General features: G+C 39.3%; 1 protein-coding gene across 11 annotated transcripts in view; it reads right to left on the bottom strand.

Annotated features, from left to right (window-relative positions):
- Positions 1-22841, bottom strand: part of MAGI2 (membrane associated guanylate kinase, WW and PDZ domain containing 2) — a 757526-nt gene that overhangs the window by 151872 nt on the left and 582813 nt on the right. For all 11 annotated transcript variants that reach the window (XM_068924402.1, XM_068924568.1, XM_068924499.1 and 8 more), the window contains 2 exons: positions 7452-7509; positions 1171-1292 (listed from right to left, as the gene is read on the bottom strand). In XM_068924402.1, the coding sequence (XP_068780503.1) occupies positions 1171-1292; positions 7452-7509 (180 nt within the window). The remainder of the gene's footprint in view (positions 1-1170; positions 1293-7451; positions 7510-22841) is intronic.

The following is a 22841-nucleotide window of genomic DNA, read 5'->3' as shown; positions in this document are numbered from 1 at the left end:
TTTTAAAACCTCTTTCAAATTATTCCTAACCTATAAATTCAGCTTTGTCTACCAAGTAATACATTCTGCACAATTTCCCTCCCACCCACAACAAGGAAATTATTCCCTGTATACTTCATTCCACTTGTTAAAAAATAATGCTGAATATGAGGTAATCTTTTCTCTCCAAACACACAGGATTTTGGCATCCAACAAGTGACATTTATGACTGCTGTGACAGTTGTGTGACCTTTACATTCCCTTTCAGAGTGCTTCAGTGTACAGCGTGAGCCACCAGCGGGCAAGAACAGACCTCACCTGGCTTCCAGTGCCTCTCTGCTGTGCTTTGTTTTGTGAGGAAAAGGTATGAGAAAAGTGAAAAGATTGTGACTTAAACTTATCTCACTACTTTTACAGCAGTGCAGCTTGCCTAACAAGCAGCACACGGACATACCATACAGTCTGTACATCCCAGCATTGTCGCGCCGACACTGAGACAGATCATTCACACTGCGGGACCTCTGAGGAGCAGGGCGCGGGTGAGCATGTTTGGGCCTAGGTAATGTTGATGAGGAGCTTTCTACTGTTACAAAGGAGAACAAGCCTCATTCTTTGGCTATAACCTTATGTTAAAGCTTATTTGTCTCTACCAATACTGTTTGTTGCTTACACAGTTCATTTTAAGCGCATTAATTTTCACATTACCAAGAGGCTGCATTCTTATAAACTCCTATAACATACTGCTTGAGGCTTTTAGCTTAATTGATGCTTGCAAGATGAGCTAGCTTAGAAACATACTACACATCAATTCACAACAATTTAGAGAAAGTACAATTAATTATTTCAGTGTTGCCAACATAGGGTGCTCAAGATAATACGTCCCCAAGAACAGAAATTATGATTTTATTTAGAAAATGACTTTGGGGTTCTTATTGTGCTCTCTGTTTCTCAGCCTTTAGGAAACACTAGGTCATCTTTTCTCTGTGACTCTGAAGGTTAGAGTTTTGTAGATGGCTCATGAGAGTCCCACAACTCCAGGAGCTTGGACTTTCAGGGAAAAAGGCATACCTGATTGTATTGTGAGAACTGGCAACACTATTATTTTAGTCAGCCTATGACAAAGTCATTGTCACATAAACAGGAAAGCAGGATCTTTCATTTTAACTTAGATACGCTGATATGGTACCATACCTCGGAAACCTGGGGCCTGCATAGGCTTTGTTCCAAGTTCTGCGTTGGGCATGTTATGCTGCTGTAGCTTCCTTTTTGCTTCTAGGACAGGGTTTTCAAATTGTGTTCTTCTGTTTATGTGGCTGGAAAAAATTTGGTTTTGATTAAAAATTGGGTTCATTTGGGGAAAATGATAATTTTCACAGTAGGATGCTGTAAGTGATGTGTGTACGGTTAGACAGTGAAACCCTGTGAAATCCCTATGGGCCGCCTTTAAACCCCACATAATTTTGCTGGGGATGAGAAATGCATGATGTAGTGCATAACATTAATGAACAGCATTGGGAAGTGCCATATCATTTCAATATGCTGCTCTGCTACAGGCGAACGGTTTTGATCTATGTGACTATGTATTAATTGCAGCACTACTGAAGCATGCAACAGAATGCTTCATCTCTTTAGTACAAACATTGTTCTGTGCATGATTCAAAGAAACTGAACCAGTCTCGTGCATGTTTATAGATAATCTGTAAATGAAATTACTTAATCACTTGCAGTAAAAGGTAAAGCCTAGCACACAGAGTGCATTTATGATCACTGCTTAAAATATGAATAAATCTAACACAGGAAACAAACTGAATATGATTCCTTTTCAATTCTATAGTATTTATCTGCTAAGCTGTACAGAAAAACAAGATCATGCAGAAACTACGTCAGACAGCAGATTACTGCTACATATAAAATATATATGAATTATTAAAAAAAAGTTAAAGTTGTACACTTTTTTCCTTGATGTATTAAATTTCCAGAACAAAACAGTAAGTTCATTTCCACTGCCAACTTACTGATGGTCTATATTTTGTTTATAAGTATGATCTTAACCATGTACTCCAATCATATCCTTGATTTTAATTTAAAGGATACATTTTATCAATTAATGAGTAATCCTACAAAACGTGGACACTCTCCTGTGGCATGTTTCACACTTTTTCTGAGAAAGGCAAAAGCATTTAGTTGGTGGCACTGAGCAGCTCTGCATGATAGGATCGTAGATTAGAAAAAGGGGTTTGTGCTGCAAATGTTGTTCTGGGGAAATACATACATATGTACAACAGGGAAGTTTTCAGACATGTCACTCCTTGTTTGCTCTTACTGAGCAACTACATGTGGAGTTCTTCTGAAAATACAATCCCTATCACCGGCTTTTATCCCTTGGAGAGGTGACCTGGGAATTCTTGAAAGTTTGAGACCCCTAAAAAGGGTCTAATGCCTTCAATTTATACCAAAATGACCTTTTTTCTCAACTATTAAGCGCTTTTCAGGTTCCTCAGGATTCAGATCTTAGCATTGCTTCAGAGAAAACAAGTGGGATTGCCATTAAAAAGTGGACTAGAGAGAAGAGATCAAGTCCTAAGGGAAAATAATATACCTCAAAAGTCAGGATTGGGTGGCTGCAGATAATGCAATGAAAACATTTCCATTCATGCAAAAGAATATTTCTTTTATTAAGAAGATATAAAATAAATTTGATAAATTCTAGAATTGCTACTTTGTTAACATTGTTATAACACATTCAAGTGGCTGCTAACTCTCTTGTATTCTGAAATGTTGATTAATAATTTTCTTATAAATTCTGTAAATTACAGTCTGTGTTTCAGACAGAAAAAGCTCCTTTTGTATCTTTTGTACTTCATATAGGTTACTTAAAATTGCAGGCTTTCCTTTCCTAGGTAGACCATGCTGTAATTATAAGGGTCTTCATCACCTTAGTCTATTGCAAACCTAGAAAGGTATGATGGAAGGGAGAGAAATTTTATCCGTTAGAAACAGAGCAAGATAAGACTTACATGCATTAAATGATCATAGGGTAATTATGAACTACTAATATAGGCAGGGAAAAGGTAAATTTCATGCTAGTACCTATCATGCGATGCATTTTCATACTGACAAGCAAATACTACTTTTGCTATTGCACACAGCAGTCATGAAACATCATGTTAAACACTAGACAAAGTTCTCATCACTCATGACCAAGGAAAACGGTCATGAAAAGGTCTTCTACATAGAGCAGTGAAAGTGTCTCCTACAAGAGAAGACTAAAGGAGTTGCACTTTTTTGTACCAGCAAAATGAGTGCTGACATATAATCACATTCTATGAATATGTTCAGAAGTGAATACTAGGAGATACTAGAGATGACAGGGTAGGTAAAAGCTAAGCACTAAAACAGCTAAAATTTGGATAGGAATAAATTTGAACTTTAAATCAGAAGGCTTCTTACAAGCAGAAGTGAGAAATCCTTCTAAACAGCTTCCAATAGTAGTTGTGGGGTAAAATATCTAGCCGTCTTTATGCCCGCATTTGACAACGTTAAAAACAGGATTGCGACAAGTGGGCAGAGTTAGTGGCCTCAACACAGACATCAAGTGTCATTTTAGAGGTTCTAAAGTATCCTGCCCTGGTCTTCAGCTGCTCTGCTGGAAGAGCATGGGTTTCCCATAGCTCTTGTGCCATATTGCGCAGATGTAATGGATAACCATGATCACACCTACGTTTAGTTCTTTCAACTATGCCTCGTGTCATGCTGTACATGCAGGGCATGTCTCAGGGTCACAGGAGGCATCTTGCAGATCTACGTTACACTTTATATATGGTTCTGTGGTAGAAGAATACGATTTTAGATAATACAGGCTGTCTCCATGGTTCATCGAACATCAATCAGCTGCCTCTCAGCAGTTTCTAGGTTGAGTTTAAGTTGTGCTTTAATCTATTTAGACAGAAACGTCTCAAGTAATGGCCTTTCTGCCCTAGTGAGATCAGGGAAGAAGACTTAGCAGAGGTATTTGAGACACCTCAGAGTGTTGATGCAATACGAATAATTCTTAACTCCAGTTTATTTCCATATTTTTGACTTGTATGGTAGCGTGTAGTCTCTAAAGCACTGTTAAAATGCTATCAAATTCAAACAACTTCATTAAATATTTGGTCCAAAAGGAGTCAAAGAAAAGAAAATTATACATAAAATTGGTGTTTTTTCTAAGTCACTTGCACTGGATTTATGACCCAAGACTGTAAATACATAACAAATGATGACCTGAGAATGAGACAACTCCAGTAAAACAAAGAGCAACTCTGTCTCATGCTATTTTGAGATCTGAATAGCTCCATGGCTAAATCAGACCAATTACTACAGATGAGTTAGTGCCTAAGCCCTTTTTTCATTCTCAGTTCTCAGGTGCCAATATCTAATGAGGACAGAAAGACATCCCAAGAGAAGTTTTTCTATTTGAGCAGTGACAGAGCATTGTCAGAAATTATAAGTAAAGGAGGTATGTTTTTTTCACAATAAATACCTGTATGGTCAATTTAGCTGTTCTATTAAGGAGACTACGTCTGGAAACTGAGTTGTGTGTTGCAGCTAATCATCCTTAAAGGGGGGAATAATCTTTTGGTAACTAGAATGCTGAAAGACTCAGTGCGCTTTAATAACCACATTCTCTCCATAGCCCAGCACAGCTAAGTGCTGCTTGTTCTTAGTTTATAAATTAGGAGAAAATTGCATGAAAGTTAACCCATGTATAGCAAACACTTCTCATTAAGTCAAACGTCTACCCCATACAAATGAAACCTGGACCTGCATAACAGGTAAATGAAAATTTTAATAATCTCTCACATGTACATTCATGCATGATTAAAAGATTTGAAAAGAATTTAAAAATACTGTGATTAGTGTTCGTTAGCTTTGATAACAACTCTTTAGTTTTATTTTAATGTTTTACCTTCTCTTTTGGTCTCAGAATATTGGAGCTGAGCATGGCTGGCCCTTGTAAGGTGAACCCGAATCTGACTGTCTCATTGCTCATCCTTACCAACTTCCCATGGGATACCAATATTTCAGCAAGCAGAGTAGGAGCCATTCTTTCACTGACCGATTTAAAGGCCTGCATATAAAGTTGGATTGGACTTCAGTGTGTGAAAGTTCACAACCTAACTTTTCATGATTTACCCACTTTTATGACATAATTAAGAGAGTTCATTGTAATCTGATTTTATGTAGTTAAAAATGAACTCATCTGTTGAATACTGGTAATAAAAAAGGCATAACTGTCACTTTTAACAATGAAAAATGGAAAGCAATTTTTGTTTCAAACTTATTGAGCTCAGACAGCAAATTAAAGTACAGGTACATTTTACCGGCTATAAAACTCCTTACGAACCTAGTGCTGCCGAAGTTTTAATACCAGCCTGTGAACATCCATTCCACTTCTAAAAACCTCTGAGCTTACAGTAGGTTTGATATATCTTTCCACAAATCTTATCTGTGATAGGATGCCTGAATTTGGCAATAACAGCCTTAAAATATATAATTGCATAGTAACTTGTGGGCGAGGGGCCTTGTGTCTGTCTGTGTGAGGATGGACATGAAATGAAGATAAATACTTGTTCCTTTTCTGACTGTGCAATGGGACTGCGAGCCTCATCAGTGCCAAAATGCTTTGAGCTACGCTGGCAACAAAGGGGGGGGGTCTCAGTAAGAAATTAATGCACAGAAATCGCACAACACCTGTTACTCACCAAAATACACTAAAAACCACTGGCACAGAAGAGTCCTACTCCCACCCAGCAGTTGCACAATTGTATGTAGAGAAATCTTCAGGGGATTAATGACAAAGAGATATGTGAACTCCAACCCCTAACTACTCGGGGATATTCTGAAAGAACTCAAGCATAAAGAGAGAGGCTGATTTAATAGCATTACTTGGGGACTTCAAAAACTTACTCACCTTTTTGCTTCAGATAAATAGGACTCTGGACTGACTGAGCTGCCTTGGGTCAACCAGCAAAGCAGATGGAGCTGCTGGCTCTTTCAGCTGAGGGCAGGGAGCAAGCTGGGAAAAAAGAGGCAGGGCAATTGCTACTGCATTTGGAAAATGGGACAGAAGGACTGAGCAGGACAGTGGCTAAACACTGCTTCCATTTGTTTGTTTGCTTTGTAGGAGGGCTAGGGAAAGCACATGGGCATCCGCAAGCTGCTGCTGTTATAGCTATGAAGAAAAGGAAACCTTATGGATACAGCTCCTAACGCTCCAGAAATTAGATCTTTCATGATCTCTCTTAGCCAACTCTACCCTGCTCAGGTTCATGGCAGCATCCCCTGCGGTCTGGAACTGGAAGACCAGCAGACCTAGTATCTGTACAGAATGAGCCTGCAACCATAGTGTTAGTACAGATTCAAGAGATAAAGGTAACTAGGGAGTAGTGTGATGCACAAACTAAAATTCTATATTCTGTAGGAAAAACAACTAAAGTAAATGTACTGCTCATTATCAGGATCTGAAATTGAGATTTTAGCTTAGGGACCGTCTTCTCCCTTCTTTCATAAATGGAACTAATGGATAGATCTTTCTCAGCACAAGTAGTCTTTCAAAGCGCTGTCTGCACAGTAACAGGAGAGTGGCTTTCGCTATCCTCTGCTAAATAGTTTCGGTAGTCATTGACGTGAGAGCAGAGTGAGAATGAAACCTTTGAACAGGATCACAGTTTTGAATCTAGATTCACTATGCCTAAGTTACATTGATTGTGTAAAGTTAAAAAGCAGTTGAGAACTGTCTGATTTATCAGTTTTATATAGGATCTACCTAAAGTAAGGTTTTTTTACTTCACGCAAACGCTTATTATTGTCGTTGGCACAGGGGAGTAAGAATGGGTACTTTTTCGTTTCATGAACAAAATAAAGTCTGAAGAAATGAAAGCAAGGATTGTGCTGTGAAAATAGAAATTCACATTCTCTCACCTTCAGCTGTACTTTTAAATATAAAATAAAACACGACATGCCTGAAATTTTACATGCAGGGTATAACACCTGCCTTGTGACAGAAACAGTATGAACATCTGATTTGCAGCAAGGAAGGACTACCCAGGAAAGGATCTTAACTGAGCTAAAATGATTATGCTTTGCTCTATTCATTGATTAGCAAGACCTATGCCTCACTGGACATCCAAACCTCATACAGAATGTACAACTTTTCTTTAATGAATATAATGAATATAATTCCTACAAGTATCTGCTGAAATGTTACCATGAAATCAGACCTTGAAGAAACAGAACGACTACCTGATTGGAGACGCATTGAATATATTTAGCCACATTAACTGTACTGATGACTGAAAATTCCTGGTATACGTTCGGTCCAACTGCACAAGTAATTGTACTCATGCCTTCCCAATCTAAGTACTGCAGAGAATACTAATATTAGGTTATGATATAGTAACAGCAAGTTAATATTGAACTTGGGAACTTACTCAACATAATAAGTGCCATAAATGGGATCATCAATTTTCTCCCAGCCATATGGAAGCTCTGAAAAACAAAGAGTTATATCTCTCAGTGAATGCAGTACAGAACGCTAAGTTTTCTAATAACGAAAGGGTAGATCGTTGCTGGGTGTTGAAGGAAACAACTGTATAGTGAAGTTAGACACAGTGATCAAAGCAAATGTCAACTTCTAGACACGTACCATGGCAGCCACAGCTAACAGCAACTTGAAAAATGGCATGCAAACACAGATCCCAGTCTCTAAAACAATAGATTTTAGTTGAACTGCTTTATTGTTCCAACAGTTGAACCAGTCAACAACAGTTGCGTATCTTGTATGATATTATTGCCAAAGGAAGCAAGGTTATTCTATTTTTCCAAATAGATGCACAACATTTAGTTGTGTTTGACTAATAAAAAGCTCTCAAGATAAAAAGAAAAGTTAAAAGTTCATATTGCTTACTCCATTTTATTTTAGTCTTTGCATAAGGCAGGGAAAATAGTAATGTACGTATTTAGAAATAAAAGTTATAATTTTCTGGAGTCGTCTTTTTTTCTGCAAGGAATCTTAGAAAAGTAGGTCTAAAAGGAACCAAAGGGGTACACTGAAGTATAATAAATATATCTGGAATGTCCCTGAGAGGTTTGTCTGATTTTTCTAATTGCGATGGCAAGTCCATGGCCTCCAGAGGCATCCTATTCTAAAGCACAGTTATACATCAGGAAAATGTATCTATGCGTTCCTGCCTAAACTTAACATATTTTGTGCTCTCCTCAGTGGATCTGAAGAAAAGCAGAAGATGAACATCTAACTCCCCACGCCAGACTCCCCAGGCTGGGCATGCCTGGGTGTGAGCTGGATGTAGATCACCCATGAGGCTAATAAATTTGACGTATCTTTAAAGTCAGGAGGTGCTAGACAGCAATTTTTTTACTTGCTCATGGATGGAGGCAGCCTAAGGCCTAATAAGTTACGTGTTAGCCTTTAGACATTACAGGCTGTAATTTAGGTGCAGGTAATATCTATTTAGGCAGAATTTAATTTTTCTAAATCTCCAAGTACTGAAAAAAGAGAGAGCACTGGAGCCAGGAACATACCTCCTCTTCCAAAACCTTTCGCATTCACTGCATTGAAATTACACTAATCTAAAATTAGGATTTGACAGAGTGAGTTTACATTTTACATACTTTACTTGACTGCTTTACATGGAAGTACGAATTAAAATAAGATATTGTAGCACTTTCTGGCCTTAAAGTAATTAGATTTACAAACATCATCTCCTATAAAGAAACAGAAAAACTTTAAAACATTCCAGGTATTAAAAATAAAATGTTAACTACATTAATTGCATACTTTTGAAAGTCAATCTGTACAGGTGCATGCACACTTCTACACATGTACACACATACATCCCTGTACATCCAATAAAGGCATATTTTGTTACTGCTCACACCAAACACTTAAAAATTATTATACCACCAAGAGAACTTCATCTTTTGTCTAACAGGCCCACATAGGTCTGATGAGTATCTAGCCGACAAATAAAGACAGTACAAACCTCAATGCCTGATAAAATGACTTTGATGGAGGCTTTGATTCACAAAAGGATGTGCATTCCCATCATGCACAGGTATTGATTTCTACGCAGTTAAAGACTATGTCACAATACACGGGGAGTGGTACTGAGATTCTATATGGAAATTTGATTCTGGAATACCTTATCTCAGAATTTTTCCCTTTGCAAACTCAGTTATACTTTTAAAGTAGCTTTCTGAAGACAGTGAGAACACAGAACTAGAGAGAACAGAACTAACATAGCTTATACTGAACAATGACACTAAACTGGCCATTAAGAAGAGCTACTGGACGATTTGAACTTTTTTTTTCAGTGATGATGTAAGTAAGTAGGCAATTGATATGTGACAAAAGGGAGAGAAGACAATAAAGCCTGAGTGACAGAGTGACAATAGGGAAATTAAAAAAGGTAACAAACAATGTAAGAAGCAGCTTCATCATTGCTTGTTATATCTCCTTTAAATGCATCTGAAATAGCAAACACTGATCTTTTCTTCAGTGACCCTGCTTAGACTGCTACTGCCCTCATGTCATGCTGCCCTTAGAGGAGGTTACTGCTCAGCTCACTCCAATACTGCAATGAAAGATTCAACCCTCTGCCAAAGACTGACGGATGAGGAACTCCAGAAATTTTTAAAGCTCAAGGATTTTCCTAATTTTGATACTCAATTTTTCCCATTATTCTCAGAATATTGTGAGCATTCAAGTCTTCATGAAGTAAATCAGTACAAGTCTGCACTGTGAATTGGAACAGTGTTTTATGTTTTCATCAAGCTTATTTTATTATTGTAACTTCATAGGCATAAATACATGATTTATTTAAACCAGCCACAGAATCACAGAATGGCTGAGGCTGGCAGGGACCTCTGGAGATCATCTGGTCCAACCCCCGCCTGCTCGAGGACAGGTCAGCTCGAGCAGGTTGCTCAGGGCTGCATCCAGTCAAGTTTTCAATATCTCCACGGACGGAGGCTCCACAACCTCTCCGGGCAACCTGTTCCAGTGTTCCACCACGCTCACAGTACAGAATTTTTTTTCTTATGTTTAAAGTTTCTTGTATTTCAATTTGTGCCCGTTGCCTCTTGTCCTGTCACCAGGCACCACTGAGAGGACTCTGGCTCCATCTTTACACCCTCCTGTCCGATATTTACACATGTTGATAAGATCTCCTCCTCAGTCTTCTCTTCTCCAGGCTGAACAGGTCCAGCTCTCTCAGCCTCTCTTCATACAAGAGATGCTCCAGGCTCTTCACCTTTGTGGCCCTTCTCTGGACTTGCTCCAAAATGTTCATGTCTCTCTTGCACTGGAGAGGCCAGCACTGGACCCAGCACTCCAGACGCAGCCTCTCCAGTGCTAAGCAGGGGGAGGATCACCTACTGGCAATACTCCTGGGCTTAATGCAGCCCAGGAGGCTGTTGGCCTGCTTTGCTGCAAGGGCACATCACCGGCTCCTATGCAAGTTGTAAAGCATTCAAATACCCTGGTATCACTCTTTCCAGAACTTCAGTAAAATCGCTAAGAGATTGACTGTACAAAGTCACAGTATCACAGAATGGTTGAGGTTGGAAGGGACCTCTGGAGATCATCTAGTCCAACCTCCCTGCTCAAGCAGGGTCCTCCAGAGCACATTGCACAGGATCGCGTCCAGGCGGATTTTGAATATCCCCAGGCAAGGAGACTCCACGACCTCTCTGGGCAACCTGTGCCAGGGATCTGTCACCCTCACAGGAAAGAAGTTTTTCCCCAGGTTCAGATGGAACTTCCTGTGGTTCAGTTTGTGCCCGTTGCCTCTTGTCCTTCCACTGGGCACCACGGAGAAGAGACTGGCCCCATCCTCTCGACACCCTCCCTTCACATACTTGTACACATCGATGAGATCACCTCTCAAATCTTCTCTTCTCCAGGCTGAACAGGCCCAGCTCTCTCAGCCTTTCCTCATAGGAGAGATGCTCCAGTCCCCTCATCCTCTTTGTAGCCCTCCACTGGACTCTGTCCAGGAGCTCCACGTCTCTCTTGGAGTGGGGAGCCCAGAACTGGACACAGTCCTCCAGGTGAGGCCTCCCCAGGGCTGAGGAGAGGGGCAGGATCACTTCCCTCCACCTGCTGGCAACACTCTGCCTAATGCAGCCCAGGATCCCATTGGCCTTCTTGGCCACAAGGGCACCTTGCTGGCTTGCGGTCAACTTGTTGTTCATGAGGACTCCCAGGTCCAACAGATTCCCACAGAATCTTGTGAATCCTGACACAAGACTATGGGATGCTGGTTCATAAATATTCAGAAAGCAAGCTGCTGATACATAAACAAATCCTATACTACCCTTAGAGTTGGTTTCATTCCCAGGGCATGTATGATAAATAAGCCTCCTCTTCATAATCTGCTATAGGAAATCAGCGCTTTTACCTATCTATATAACATAGAATAAATATAAAGTATTTCTTTTTCAATACTATCGGCACGTTTTATTTTAACATAATCCTGTAAGGTTTTCGTCATCTAACTAACTTCATTATACAATGTTGCAATCTGATCATCTAAAATTACACTCCTTTAAAGAACACATGAAGCAGGTGCCAGTACATTTGAAGCATATTTAAAAATACACATTAAAACACACACAGACACGTACATACACAAATGCATGTGTTCCTTTCCTGAAGTTTATTAGTTTTTTCAAACTACAGAATAAAAAAAAATGTTTTGCTTGAATTTAAAAGTATATAATATGTTTATGTAAATATATCCTTTGAAGTATATGGATACAGGGAATATGTTTTATGTTATATAGGTATGAAAATCTGAAATTATTTGAAGATTTACTATGTTTTCCTAAAGTAATGACGCATAACCGTATTTATGAACTGGCACAACTATTGAGAATGCAAATGGCAAATTCCATTTTCTAGTGTAAAAGTCTGTAAAAATTTAATGAATTGGACATACTATGCAGAACCCATTTTAAATGCATGGATTGAACCACTAATTATCTAACATCATAAAACAGTCATGGGTTCAGAAGAAAAGAAATATAAAAATTACCTTTCAGCACCATAATAGGTATAGACTCCACGTAAGGCTATGCTCTAATTTCATTTTTTCATTTGAGATACAGCCTGTACGCTATGTTTAATTAAGATTCTATTTTGACCACTAAAATAGGGTTGCTAGGGCACAAAACCCAAGCTGCCTTCTGAAGTATGGAAGATAAGGTTAGTAGACTGTAGTTTAGTATAGAGCTTCTGTTAGAAGAATCTTCTGCTACATTTGCTTTAAGTAGCACTGTGATTATTTTTCATGGCATCAAATAGTGGCATCTACTCCATTTTTCACTATTGAACTGAAAAATTGCAGGACAGAAATACTGTAATGCTTCATAAAAAAGGAATCTATGCATTGGCAAAACTAGTGGTGAGGGCACTGCAGTTTCTTTTTCGGTCCACTGTGCCTAGTGATGATCATTAGTGATGAAAGGGACTAGTAAACACTTAGTGAGATTGTTATAAAACATACGCGAAGGAGACTACTGTTTGCCACCATGTTTAAACTGGGAAGGGAGCTGTAAATTACAGCATCCTCTGGTATTCATTTGGTAGTGCTGGCACAGACTGTTCATGTATAATTTCTGCAACAAACGGCTTTGCAGTTACTATGTTATGTCTGAACTCTTCATTTGCATGAGCTAACCTGTCATTTATGCCTTTACAGTTCTATTGATTCCAGAAGAATTTCTCTGCATAGCCAGGAGAAAATTTAATCTCCTCTCCTTCATCCTTAATCTTCAATATCTGACATTCTTAATCTTCAATATCTGACACTGTATCCCCACAGATCTCCTCACATGGTCCAGCGTAGGGCTTGTTCAGAAATATTTGTAAAATTAGCATTTACAAATCTGTAATAGCTCATGCAGCATTTGGCAATGCTGATACCATGAGTGGATGGAAAGGCACTGGATAATCTGTATAACACGGATATGTGCTCCAAACCTCACATTTGATGCTTTATCCTTTACCGGAGAAGCAGTATCTAGCTAACACTGCAACAATCATGCAAAAAAAGATAGAAAGATGCAAGTTTGCTGTTCAGGCACTTTGCTCAGTGTGCTTCTGGGTAAGTCTTTACATGCAGAAGGAATTGCATTTCTTAAAAAACAAACACCCAAAGGTAACAAAGCCTCTTGTATTTTCGAAGAAGACAAAAAGAAAGAAAGAAAGAAAGATTAATTTGAATTCAAGCAGGTAATTTTAATAATCAATGGCAATGCCTTCTCATTGTAGCCCGCTTATGCTAATGGTCCAGATGCTCTCGCTCTGCTTTCAGAAAGCTGTTGTGTTTCAGAATGATTTTTGACAGTGCCACTTCACCTTCTCTAGGAATGGAGCAAGGAGTACATTTTGCCTCTTGATGTGCCAGGACGATGAAAACATATTACCAAAAATCAAGATTCAGACTACAGAGAGCCACAAAAGCCTCAAAACGTTTCAGAACAACAGCCGACATTGCATCACCAGTGACTGGCTGGAAAGAAAGATGAGAGCATATTTCTTGAATTGGCTGTAGACAAAATATTTGTGTAGTACAAGAGAATATAGTACAAGAGAGAAAAAAACCCGTATGCCTTCTATTACTGAAAATGTTGTCGATAAGGATGTGGACGATATTTTTCGAGAAGAACTCTTGTTTGCTAGTGGAAAAGTTATCCCTACAATGCTGCTATGTTACCATGCAGGCACAGATTAGGAATCCTTTTCTAACCTATATATGAGTTCTTGTGAAAATGTCACATCTTTCCATTTCAGCTGTGCTTGTCTTCTCTCTTGTTTTCTACCTTCTCTTTTCCTTCTCCCCGTTCCAAATTCAGTTTTTGCCTTTATACATTAGCTACTTGTATAGAAAGGTATCACACAGGTTGGAGAAAAGGCTATAAAAAACAGTGCAGTTCTGCAGTCCATTGCAGTTGTACACTGTTCCAGTTTCTTTAATAGACACAGTCTTCGTAAATATTTATCTGCAAGGCTAAACCAGTGGAGCTCACTCTATAGCTTGCACAAAATACCTTGCCTGCAAGGTATTTGGGAAGGCGTGCTGCCTGCAGTACCCCTATTTGGGAAGGGGTGCAGCTGCCTCAGGAGCAAGAGGGCTGGACATCGCCGGTTTGCGTGCTCCCGTCAGAGCACGCATCCACGCTGCCTAGCTACCATGTGAAACAGATACAGGAGCTGTGCTGCTGCCATTTGTGAAAACTTCTGTTAGAGGTTGCCGCTGGAGAAAAAACAGAACACTGCCAATGTTTAACCTACTATCCACACAGCAGCATGAGTTGTGGTAGGCTACCCGGCAGCATAACATCTGGGAGCGCCATAAAAAACAAACAAACAGAAAAAAAACAGTATTGATACGCTCTAGTCAAATTCTTTATACTGTGTAAAAGAAGATGGAAGGAAATAAACTAGATTTAAAAAATTAGAAGCTAAGTTTACTGTCTCGGTGAAAACAACCACAAAGACAAGGTGGACAACCCTACTCTTTATAGAGAAAACAACTTCATTCTTCATAACCTAGAATACCTGGAAAACTAACTCCAAGCCAAGCCACGTAAGCTCATTTGTAATTAAACTCATGTTCTCCAATTGCCATTCTCATACCAGCAAATTTCACAAAGTCATCACTGTTTATTTTCTGTCTGTAATCACAAACCATTCACGTGCAATTTATTCCCATGAATAGAATGACGTTACGCATAATTTTATTTTTGCGGAATGGAAACAAATGTCTAACTGACATTCACATCTGATAAATGCATCTATTTCCTTCTATGCAGCTTATTGGGACACATTACATCCTTAATTATGCAGAACATAGACTACTAAATATTACTATCAATTCAATTACACTTTTTCCCAGCATCGTTACCACGTGAAATATTGCCAAGGGTAGGGGTACTTCGCAACATTACTTACTTGACTAACTGTCAACTGTACTTGATCCTTCTGATGTGCAGACCCGTGTAACATCTATAAAGTTTTGCATTAGTACAGTGAAAAAGTACCAAATTAAACTGAATTATGACTATCACAGAGGAGTTCATAAAGGACTTGTTAGCTCTTAATTCAAATGAAAATTAGAAAAATGCAATTAAAAAGAAATTAGGGGAAAAACTACTCTAGATGTTGAGGATTTTCCTTAGATTATTGCAGGCAGTCCCTGAGATGGCTCTCTTAAAAAAGTCTGAATAAGTAGCTCCATTCTCAACAGTTTACTGGGCAATAGCTGAAGCTGGTCAGAGTACGCTCTACGGAACTTTTCCAGAGAAAGATTAGAGTTTATACTAAAAGATCCCAAACAAAATATTGCTTTCAATATACATAAAAGTAACAGATCTAAGGAAAGGAGAAACACTGAATAATATTTATTATTCAAACTTAAACTTTTTTCATCAGACCATGTTATTCTTTTCTCTTGTCCTCTGTCCTTACTCCTGTGTTATTTATCATGGCTGGTATTACAGAATATTTGTTGAGAGAGAAGCTTAAAACAGCTGTTGGTCTCAATTCCCACTGCACTGACTTCTATTTTGCTGGGAAAAATCAAGGCCAATAGGAAACACTTGAAAAATTCCACTTGTCAGCTACAGGCTTGCCTAGGAAACTGCATATAAATTCATCCAAGCTTCTATAGAATAATTTTACAGTTATGCTACTTAGCTTCCAAGAATAGTTTGGGATCATTTTCTCAGTGTTGCATTAATTACACGATATCACATTTTTAATATAACAAAGGTTATATCTAAATGGAGTCACTGAACCCCTTAGCCTTGCAGCTCCTAGCTTTAAACCAGCTAACGTGCTTACTGCTAGGAGCAAAGTCACTTCAGCACGAATCGTGGTGCCGTACGCAAGCCTGTCAGAGAAGCTCAGCGTATACCTCAGCAGTTACTCACGCGGCATGCTGAGGAACTGCGACTGCTTTGCCAGCTGCTCCCAAGTTCAGACATGCACATAAGAGATACTGACACAGGCACACTTATTTTACCCACAGGAAAGGAATCCCAAGTGCATCAGCTCTACACTGCATCACCAATTTGTATTCCTGAAGTTCAGCAAATTTGCTGCATCCCACGTAAAGTTCCACTGTGGAAAATTCTGCCTCTGTAACTGATTTTATTAACGGGGCTTTTTTTATGCTATATTCTTTAGACTTTGAAGAAAACAGATTGAAAAGAAACATTCTTTTTGATCTTTTAGGTGTTCCAATCATTCAACGCTTGTACTTCATTACCGACTGTAACTATTCAGCCTTGTAACAAACCAGTGTTTTCTGCCTAATAACTGCCTGATTTTATGAAGTTAGAATTTTCTTCTTTTATGTGCCTTTTAACCTCTTTATTTATTTATTTCCTTTACTATTAAAATGTTTAATAACATAGCCCATGAATTTATGGATACACTGAAATTACTGTTATTATATAACCTAAAAGCCTTTCGTTTGGTTACTGACCTAAAAAGCTCCATAAAATGTATATAGCTACTAACAGTGCAGGCTAGACCTCATGGGAGGCAGGAGGACGAACTGTTACGAATGCCTCCATTTTATAGATCAGTTTTAACCTACAGAAGTAGCTGTTCACCTTCTACCTTCTGGTACAACAAAGAAAAGTTAGTATTCTGTAAAAAAAGAAAAGGACACATTTTTACCTTATTTTCAGTGACAAACTTTGCTAAAGGGGAATCAGGATTACGCTCAGCCTCTCCTCACAGGGCAAGTGCTTCTGCCCCCAGTCATCTTAGCGGCTTTCTGCTGAACTAGCTCCAGTTTATTGACCCATTTTATCTACTGGGAGTCCCAAAACTGGACTCAGTATTATGGATGTGGTCTAATCAATCAATTCTCAATGCCTATCATTGCAGGGTTTTCTTCCTTCCCAGATGCAGGACTTTGCATTTGCCCTTGCTGAATTTCATAGGGTTCCTTTTGGCCCATTCCTTGATCCTGCCTATATCCCTCTGAATGGCTGTCATGCCCTCACATAGGCAGTCCTGCCCCAAGAATTGACTGTTCCCCCCAGTTTGGGGTCATCTGAAGACTTGACCTCATCACCTCCTTCAGACTGTTGACATAGATAGATGTCAAACAGGATAGGTCCCAGGATAAACCCCTGTGGTACCCCACTGGTCATAAGCATCCAGGTCAAGTACAATGCTTTTACTACTATCCTCTATGCTCCACTACCCAACCAGTTATTTACCTAAGTAGTGACCTGTCCATCCAGACCATAATGTTCTAACTTTGATATATGAATATTGTGGGACATAGTGTCAAAGAACCTTGCTAAAGTCAAGGTAACTGATAGCCACTGCTCTTTGCTCATTCTCAAACACAGTTATTTTAATATAGAAGGCAGTCGTGCTGGTCAGGCTGTTCCCAGACACCTCCCTTCTTTCATGTGCCCAGAAATGTGTTCCCAGAGGACTTGCTTCACGATTTTCCCAGGGCCTGGAGTGAGGCCCACTGGGCAGACCACCTTGTCTTCCCTGACTGTTTTTCCTGGTCAAACAGGTTATTTCACCTTGTTCATGTCTGTTTTTTTAAAATAATCACATTAAACTTTTATTAAAAATTCAGTCAACCTTAGTTAACATTTGTTTCATGACTTCACTTGTCTCACTGGGTCTTGAGAGTCTCTAGTCAATGTTTCAAATAAAGCACAGAGCAGAACGGTTTCTATTTTTTTGTTTTGTTTTCCTGCCTTGTTATTAAACCAAACAGTAACTATTTGATTTTATATGACAGGTCAAATAGGTAGACGTATTACAAAAAGAGATGGGAAAATGTAACTTCCATTGTGATAATGAAAAAAAAAACCCAGCTAAGAATGTTGTATACTTACAATAAACTGATTATCTGTGGGTGGTCAAGAAATAACAAGCTTTCCTGCCCAGACAGTAACACTGCACAGGTGCATTACTCATTTGTGGTGAGCTGCAACAGCCTCAGAAGCATTAGATACTGGCATTGGATGGAAAGGTCAGAGCAGATTAAATAAACTACCACTCTGATCCAGTACAAAACTTCTTTCTTTTCTGTATTTTATTTCCAAGCGACCAATAAAGTTGTATGCAATCAGATCAAAAAATCCTCTGCAAAATACTTCCTACATGACTTGTTTCCATGACTACCATACTCGTTAATAATATGCTTTCACAGTTCTGAACAGTAGCTGTATGTATGTAATGCAAATGCATTAGTTGTTTAAATAGCATTTGATGAAATAGATAAATCAATGCAACTGACTAGAGAGATTACATTGCACCACCGAAAATTCATGTTAACATTTGAGAAGCTAAGGCACTAGTTCCTGATTTACACTAGTGGAAATAAGATTAGAATCTGGTCTTGTCTCTTCAGTGGCTCCACTGCCATGTCTAGGGTGAGAACTTTAAAAGTCCCATTTTATATTACTTTTTGCTTTGTTGCACAATAGATCAAAAACTGCTTTAGTTGCATATAACTGCTTTCTGAAACTTCTTATCATAACTTATTCATCATTATGCATTAGTTATATTTATGAGGACACTAAAATTGAGTTACTTGGTACTTTAAACATTATGTTAAAAATCCCTTGGCATTTGAATGACAAGGAAATATGTATGAATTTGGAAGCTTATTTTTCTTTATTTGAATTGTAATGCCATCTGCCAAAACTCTCAGAATGGTTCTGTGACAGCATCAGAAAAAAAACTTTGCATGAGAAACAGGCATGTATTCTTTTGTCAGTCTTCAAGAGATACATTTTGTTTGCATTCACAAGGGCATTTTGCAAACGTAGTGTCCGATTAATACAGCAAAGTGTGGCAATGACAAAAAAAATCAGATTTGTAAGTCACATTTCCTTCATCAGTTTTAACTACGTGGGATAATAATAAGGCAGTTAAAGAGTTCCACCCACATTTTCTTCATGTTTTAAAGTCCAATAACGTTGGCATGTAGCTAACATGTTACAAGAAGAAAGAAAAAAAAGGCATAGTTTGCTTCCTATTTTTTCACATTTATTCTCTGAGATGTCATGAAAACCCCAACATGTACATTCTCCACCTCCTCTTCCCATCCTTCCTTCCTCCTTCCCAGTGTAAAACTGGGTAGCCTACTAACCTAAACACCAGAGAGGAGACTAAGAGGGTTCTGGGACAGAGAGACGGCATAGAGATGGAGATGGGGCAGAAAGCTGGAGAAAGAGAAGACCGTGATTCTTAGTGCGTCTTGTTTATTGTTAAGCATCTCCAAAGACCTTTGGGCTCTTTTCCCTATAGATACTCTTCCCTCTCTGAAGAAAACCCAAATATTTTTCAAAGGCAGGCTGCAGCCTATTCCCAATTCTCACCAAACTTTGCATTTTTTTAATTAAAAGAATTTTGTTCCTCCTCCTGCTTCCTTCTTGAGAATTCTTCCTTCCAGCCTCCACTGGCATCCCAGCCTTCCTGAATACTGCCTTTCAGGATGAACTGCTCTGGTTTACAGAGGCCTGAGTCTTTCCCATTCACAGAATCACAGAATCACAGAATCGTTTAGGTTGGAAGGGACCTCTGGAGATCATCTAGTCCAACCTCCCTGCTCAAGCAGGGTCACCGAGAGCATATTTCCCAGGATCACATCCAGACGGGTTTTGCATATCTCCAGGGAAGGAGACTCCACGACCTCTCTGGGCAACCTGGTCCAATGCTCTGTCACCCTCACAGTGAAGAAGTTTTTTCTCAGGTTTAGGTGGAACTTCCTGTGGTTAAGTTTCTGCCCATTGCCTCTTGTCCTGAACTGCTCAGGGGAGTAAGATTATAGTCATAATCAAAAAGCTGGTGTGGCTACCTCAAAAAAAGCCTATCTACAACAGTTAATGGAAGAAGAGGTGAGTGCCCGATCAATTTTTTGTTCATTTGGGACAGCAGCCTTTTTGTCTCAGTCATGGGAACTTCGGGATAGTCAGTCCTACGACTGTCTTTGTCACAAGCATCAACGCAGAGAAATGATGCATCTTACTTTCACGACTGGGCTACACATACTTTTGGAATCAGAAACTCATTTACTTGCGTTATTTCAACAGAAATTAACCTTTTTCTCAATGTGTGTCCTTGCTTTTTCCCATCTTGCACTGTTTTGATTCCAGCACAGGTATGTCATTAGGTTAATTAATTTTGTATTGAATGGTTGAAGATAGGTCTCCAAACTGAAGTTGTCGCAATTTAGCGGCACAATAAACAAATCTTCTATTCCAACTCCTCTTTTTCTGTCAGTTAGTCTTTTAATTTCTAGTCTTCACTTTTTTCTAGTCTCTTCTTAAATATCCAGGTCTCTGCTAGTTCTCAAAAAAGAGACCTTCAGAACTGAGCACGCTACACCTTTTCCCAAAAGCTGTACATTTCACAACAAGGTTCATATAGAATAGACCCTACTGGACGGGGAACAGCAAACGTGGATGCTGTTTGAACAGATCTCTCACTGCACTATCTCATGTGAGCCCTATTTTGCCTGAGTCTCTTTTATATCTAATTCTCTGGTGAGCCAACACAGAAGTATTCTAATGCAGACATATAAAGGCATGCTTTTAGACACTGACCTAGTGATACTTCGTTGAAACTTTTTGAGGATTTCTCTTTTTGTATTTCCATTAACGGTCCCCAGGAGAACAATTCAGATTGAGTGCTGAGGCTGGGCCACCTCAACATCAGCACATCTTGTTCAGAAGCCTGAGTAAGAAGGGTAGCAGCATAGTCTTACTGTCTAGACCCTCAGACAACACAAAAACATAAGTATATGAGGGCCTAACGGAAAATATAAGAGCTGCTATTTTACAAAAGCTGTCTTTAAGAAGTCCTAGGACAGCAAAAAAATAAATTGTAGAAACTGCAAATAGGACTAAATAAGAGAGAAACGTAGAAGCTAGAATGTGGCAACATGTTTTTTAGGATTGATTTTGTTGTCATTGTCTGGAACTAAGCATGGTTGTAATAGAACAGTGGAAGCGCAAATAAGCACAGAACAGAACAAGTGACCGGTTACGTTTCTTCTCATTCATTTGCAGTCTTCATAAAACCTAACATAATTCTGCTGACCGCATGCAGACAGAACTCAGAGGATGAGAGTTTTATTGGGACTTATTTGTCAGTCAAGTGTAGAGACTGTCAGTATTATTTGGAAATTAGGTAGAGTTGGAAGGGACTTGACTTCTCATCCCTCTGAAGAGGCACTCCGGCATTGTAATTGTAATGCCCACTGTGTACTTCTGTAAAAAGTATTGTTGGGATTATCATCCATAACTTTCAGATGCAGCAACACTGGCTAAATTCTTTTAATTTATAACTTGCCACATATTTACTCTGTGCATTCATCAAAATATTTTCTTTTTTTTCCTTGCTGAAATTTAATTCCTTTGATGAAAATGTTATATGCCTACAGAATATGTATGATAAATTCACAGAATCACAGAATCACAGAATCGTTTAGGTTGGAAGGGACCTCTGGAGATCATCTAGTCCAACCTCCCTGCTCAAGCAGGGTCCTCCAGAGCATATTGCCCAGGATCACATCCAGACGGGTTTTGAATATCTCCAGCGAAGGAGACTCCACTACCTCTCTGGGCAACCTGTGCCAGGGCTCTGTCACCCTCACAGTGAAGAAGTTTTTTCTCAGGTTTAGGTGGAACTTCCTGTGGTTCAGTTTGTGCCCGTTGCCTCTTGTCCTTCCACTGGGCACCACGGAGAAGAGGCTGGCCCCATCCTCTTGACACTCCCCCTTCAGATACTTATACACGTTGATGAGATCGCCTCTCAATCTCCTCTTCTCCAGGCTGAACAGGCCCAGCTCTCGCAGTCTTTCTTCACAGGAGAGGTGCTCCAGTCCCCTCATCATCTTTGTAGCCCTAGGTTTGCTTTCCTAGGTTTGCTTTTTATACTGAGTTACAGTCAGGATTTCTGGATTTAGGCTAGTTTCTGTTTTCTTCTTTGATATGTAATTAGGTGCTTGCATTTCACAGATTTGGTTCACATCTCATTCACTGGTCTGTTCTCCCAGAAAAAGATTATTTCTGTAGCACGGGAAAAAAAGTCTCCTATCTTTTATAAAAAGTATTACCAATGCAGAGAATTGTACAATACATGTATTTTAGATGCATATTTTTCTCTGCTCCACTGACATAGTCAGTTGTGAAGCTGCCATGTTTGTAAAACAGCTGGCACTGAGCACTTGCAACACCTGTGCCAGAGGCAGCCTCTGCCAGCCTTTTAGTACACAGTAACATGATAAAAATGTATTAGTTTTCCACTTTGCAGTTGCAGTCCTAGTTAATTACACAATGCAGCTGGTGCTGCAGGAAAATCCCTGCTGTTTAACAGTAAAGGAATTTAAGTAGAAGGAGTAAAGATGCGTTGCTTTGCGACTCTCTTTTTCCCCTTTAGTCTGTTTTCTTCCTTCTACCATTTTCATAGTAGATGATGCGTATGGGCCAAAGAGACAAGGAGAGTGAGACAAGAGAAAGGACAAGTGGAAACGGATGAGAGAAAACATCAGTGCAACAGTGAGAGGAGGAAGTTATGAGCAGCATAAGGAGCTGGACAAATCTTGCTGGAACTGCTCATTTGCTACCATATCTCACTTCTCTGCCATTATCTGTTGGTCTGTTCTCTGTTGTCGGTTGTGTTTCCCATGTTTTCCTCCATCTTTTCCTTTTTCAACTTTTAGTTCCCTTTCCTCTATTTTTTGAAATGTGTTGGGTTAGTAACAAACAGGATGCGTTCTGGGTTCCTACATGCGATGGAA

The sequence above is a fragment of the Struthio camelus genome, chromosome 1, assembly GCF_040807025.1.
Source record: "Struthio camelus isolate bStrCam1 chromosome 1, bStrCam1.hap1, whole genome shotgun sequence".
NCBI classification, from domain to species: domain Eukaryota; kingdom Metazoa; phylum Chordata; class Aves; order Struthioniformes; family Struthionidae; genus Struthio; species Struthio camelus.
Note: the sequence above shows the minus strand (reverse complement) of the source record. Positions and strands in the feature narration are given on the sequence as shown.